Below are 3869 nucleotides of genomic sequence, written 5' to 3'. Positions count from 1 at the left end.
CCAAAAAATGAACAGACTATTGCTGGTTAAATGCACTTGGTGTGACAGCTTCACCCTGATGTAGGCTTTAGCCAAAAAACAACCACACCATTGAGGGTTAAATGCACTTGGTGACAGGCGCAGCTTGCCCCTGATTTTGTATATGGCCAAAAAATGAACAGACTATTGCTGGTTAAATGCACTTGGTGTGACAGCTTCACCCTGATGTAGGCTTTAGCCAAAAAACAACCACACCATTGAGGGTTAAATGCACTTGGTGACAGGCGCAGCTTGCCCCTGATTTTGTATATGGCCAAAAAATGAACAGACTATTGCTGGTTAAATGCACTTGGTGTGACAGCTTCACCCTGATGTAGGCTTTAGCCAAAAAACAACCACACCATTGAGGGTTAAATGCACTTGGTCGCAGCTTGTGCTGGCGCACCACAAGACACAAAATGGCCGCCGATCACCCCAGAAAAATGTGACTGACAAACGGTCTGGGCAGCCTAAAAACAGTGAGTGAGCATTTGAGTATCAGCAGCTCAATGATGCACAGCTGCAGATCGATCGATTAATCAAGTGAAGTCCTTTGGAGGAGTTAATCTGCCTAATCTCGCCCTACTGTCGCATCCGCAACCTCTCCCTACGCTAATCAGAGCAGAGTGACGGGCGGCGCTATGTGACTCCAGCTTAAATAGAGGCTGGGTCACATGGTGCTCTGGCCAATCACAGCCATGCCAATAGTAGGCATGGCTGTGACGGCCTCTTGGGGCAAGTAGTATGACGCTTGTTGATTGGCTGCTTTGCAGCCTTTCAAAAAGCGCCAAGAAAGCGTCACAAAAGCGGCAAGAAAGCGACGAACACCGAACCCGAACCCGGACTTTTACGAAAATGTCCGGGTTCGGGTCCGTGTCACGGACACCCCAAAATTCGGTACGAACCCGAACTATACAGTTCGAGTTCGCTCATCCCTAATCCTGATGCATCCTGAACGGATTTCTCTCCATTCAGAATGCATTAGGATAAAACTGATCAGGATTCTTCCGGCATAGAGCCCCGACGACGGAACTCTATGCCGGAAGACAAGAACGCAGGTGTGAAAGAGCCCTACATTGGACAATTTGCTAAATTGGACAAAAACTAATTTCAAGATGTTTGCTCATCTCAAGTACTGAGTTATCTAATGGTTGGTGGTGACAGGTATTACAGATTTGGCATCAATACACCAGAGTTTTAAGCTACAGATATAGCACTTGTTATCTTGACCTGACCTCTTCCAGCCTTCACCATTAATATGTCATGCCATAACATGAGCACAACATTCTAATACTAGGTGTACAGTATGGTATGTTATATTAATAATGTAGCCATGCTAGATGCTCTATGTCAATAGTGTAGTATCCTGCTCTGGCCAATAAAATAAGTGATGTACCTGTATTTCTGTGGTCAGGTCTATAGATCAAGTCCAAAAATGGCACTAAGCTTGGAGCACAGAAGAAAAAGAGGTTTTGCAGTAATTACCCATCTTAGTTTAACTGCCATATTAATATGATTTTTGTAAAAATGCATTTGATTGGAGAACCTCTTTAACTAGATTGTTTTCTACAGTGTCTTTGACATCTTTATTTCGGACACTGTAGATGATGGGGTTCAGCATGGGTGTAACGGCTGAGTAGATGAGGGAGACAGATTTGTCTATGTCTGGGGAGGAACTTGAATGTGGACGCAAATACAGAATCATAATGGTCCCATAGAAGAAAGTCACCACAATGATGTGGGAGGCACATGTGGAGAGAGCTTTGTACCTTCCATGAGAAGACCTGATCTTCAAGATGGAGGACAGAATTTGAATATATGAAGTCAGAATAAAGACAAAAAATAGACTAACTATTATGCTTGTAAAAATATAATTCATCAACTCATGAAGCCAAGTATCACCACAGGCTATTTTTAAAAGTGGGGGAAACTCACAAAAGTAGTGGTTGACATGGTGGTTATGGCAGAAGGACATCTGAAAGGTGTAGATAACTACTAAATTGGAGACGATGAAGCTTGAGATCCATGACACAGCAGCCAGATTGATGCACGTCTTGCGGCTCATGATAGTGTTGTAGTGAAGTGGTTTACAGATGGCAGCAAATCTATCATAGGCCATGACTGCAAGTATGAAACACTCTGTAGACCCCAAAGCCAAATGAAAGTGCATCTGGACAGCACATTCTAGTAGAGAGATGCTCCTGTCCTTGGCCAATGTGTTAATCAGGATTTTAGGGATCACAGTGGTAGAGAAGCAGATGTCAATCATGGAGAGATTAGTAAGAAAAAAGTACATGGGAGTGTGGAGCTTCGAATTAATCATCACCACGATGATCAGTAGAAGGTTTGCTAAAAATGTTATCAAATAAATCACCAAGAAGGTGATGAAAGCAATGACCTTCAAGTAAAGAACAGTGGACAAACCAAGAAGAATAAATCTGCTAGAAGACTGGTTGAACGGTTCCATAACATCCAAAGGAGACCCTGTCCTGGACAAGAAGTCAAAATAAAATCTTATTTGTTGACTTATATCTACATGCAAGAGCTAAGAATAATGGTCCTTGAATACTGTGTAGCCTTGTTATAATCATATCATCTTCGGTCAACTAGGAACAGTACAAAAAACATTGTACTTTGTACCTTTTTTCTGGGATGGTTTGTGCTGGCCTGTGAGATCGTTGGGTGGATTCTGGCACCTTTCAGGTCTGATATACACTTGCACTTTTTATATTATGAACTGATCCTCCCTTGATGTATGGGCTTTTGCATAGCAGATTTAAAAAGTAGATATCTTTACACTTTGGCACTTATAAATTGTATATCAGATCTTTTATACCAATACCTGCTTCCTTGATTTAACACAGACATCCATGTAATTGATACTTATCTGTCATGGTTAACGGGCCCTCTTTACAAACAGGTATTTGATTACATATATTAAAGCCTGTGGTACCTTCTTATAATATGTATGTTACATTGTTGATACCAAGGCTATGCACTGCTTCACAATAGAGGAATTAGCCACTGATATATACAGAGTATGAAATTTGGCCAGACCCTTTCCAGTTATCCCTTTTTCATGTACTGTGTGGATTTCTACATTTTTTTTATTTTTTTCAAATAATATCTTTATGTGGTATCAATAAAGATATATTTTTAATTACATTTGGTTGTGATTATTGTATGGATTGGGCATAAACATACTATTGATAGGTGATGTTTTAAGATTTATGTGGCCCCTTTAGGTCAGGTTATTGGTTTTTTGGTTGTATTATTGGTAACTGAAGCATTTTTCTGGACCCTGCCAGATTCACCAAAAAACGCTAGTGTATAAGTAGCCTTATCCATTAGAAATTGCGGACTCTTGATATGTGTGAGCTTAAGACATTTTGGCATGTAAAAACTCCTATATAGAAAACTAAATTTAAGTAGGGGGCTTATAGTAAACCTTCTAGACTAGACTCTGGTCATATTTCTCCTACATTAATTCTCCCTTTCTTATTTTACCTGTGGATTAGGCTTCTTGACGTCCAGAAATCCAATGGTGTGGTCTACAGTGCAATAGTATGAAGACAAGGACACCTGCTTGGGGTGTGCTCTTATATATCACTTTACAGACTCTCTAATTGTCCCTCAGAAATTACTGAGCCCTGAAAAATTATTTTCAAAATAATTTACCAACAGGGATTATTCTTTAATTTTTACATTTGCTTCTGTTCATTGCTTGTGTGAAAAATATAATATACATGCTGTGACACAGTGAGAGGTTTGGTCTGGGAAAACAGGTATTTTCCTCCCAGCATGTGCTGCTGGGCTGACTAATGGCCAGGTGAGGTCAAATACCGGACCGG

General features: G+C 40.6%; 1 protein-coding gene across 1 annotated transcript; it reads right to left on the bottom strand.

The window, feature by feature from the left end:
- Positions 1-1525: 1525 nt before the first annotated feature.
- On the bottom strand, positions 1526-2485 carry LOC122921442 (olfactory receptor 1038-like). The gene has a single exon (XM_044271420.1). It carries the CDS (start codon positions 2483-2485, stop codon positions 1526-1528), a length of 960 nt encoding a protein of 319 aa, XP_044127355.1.
- Positions 2486-3869: the final 1384 nt, after the last annotated feature.

Source organism: Bufo gargarizans, chromosome 11, assembly GCF_014858855.1.
Source record: "Bufo gargarizans isolate SCDJY-AF-19 chromosome 11, ASM1485885v1, whole genome shotgun sequence".
Taxonomy (NCBI): domain Eukaryota; kingdom Metazoa; phylum Chordata; class Amphibia; order Anura; family Bufonidae; genus Bufo; species Bufo gargarizans.
The sequence above is the reverse complement of the archived record's forward strand: the minus strand, read 5'-3'. Positions and strand labels throughout refer to the sequence as shown.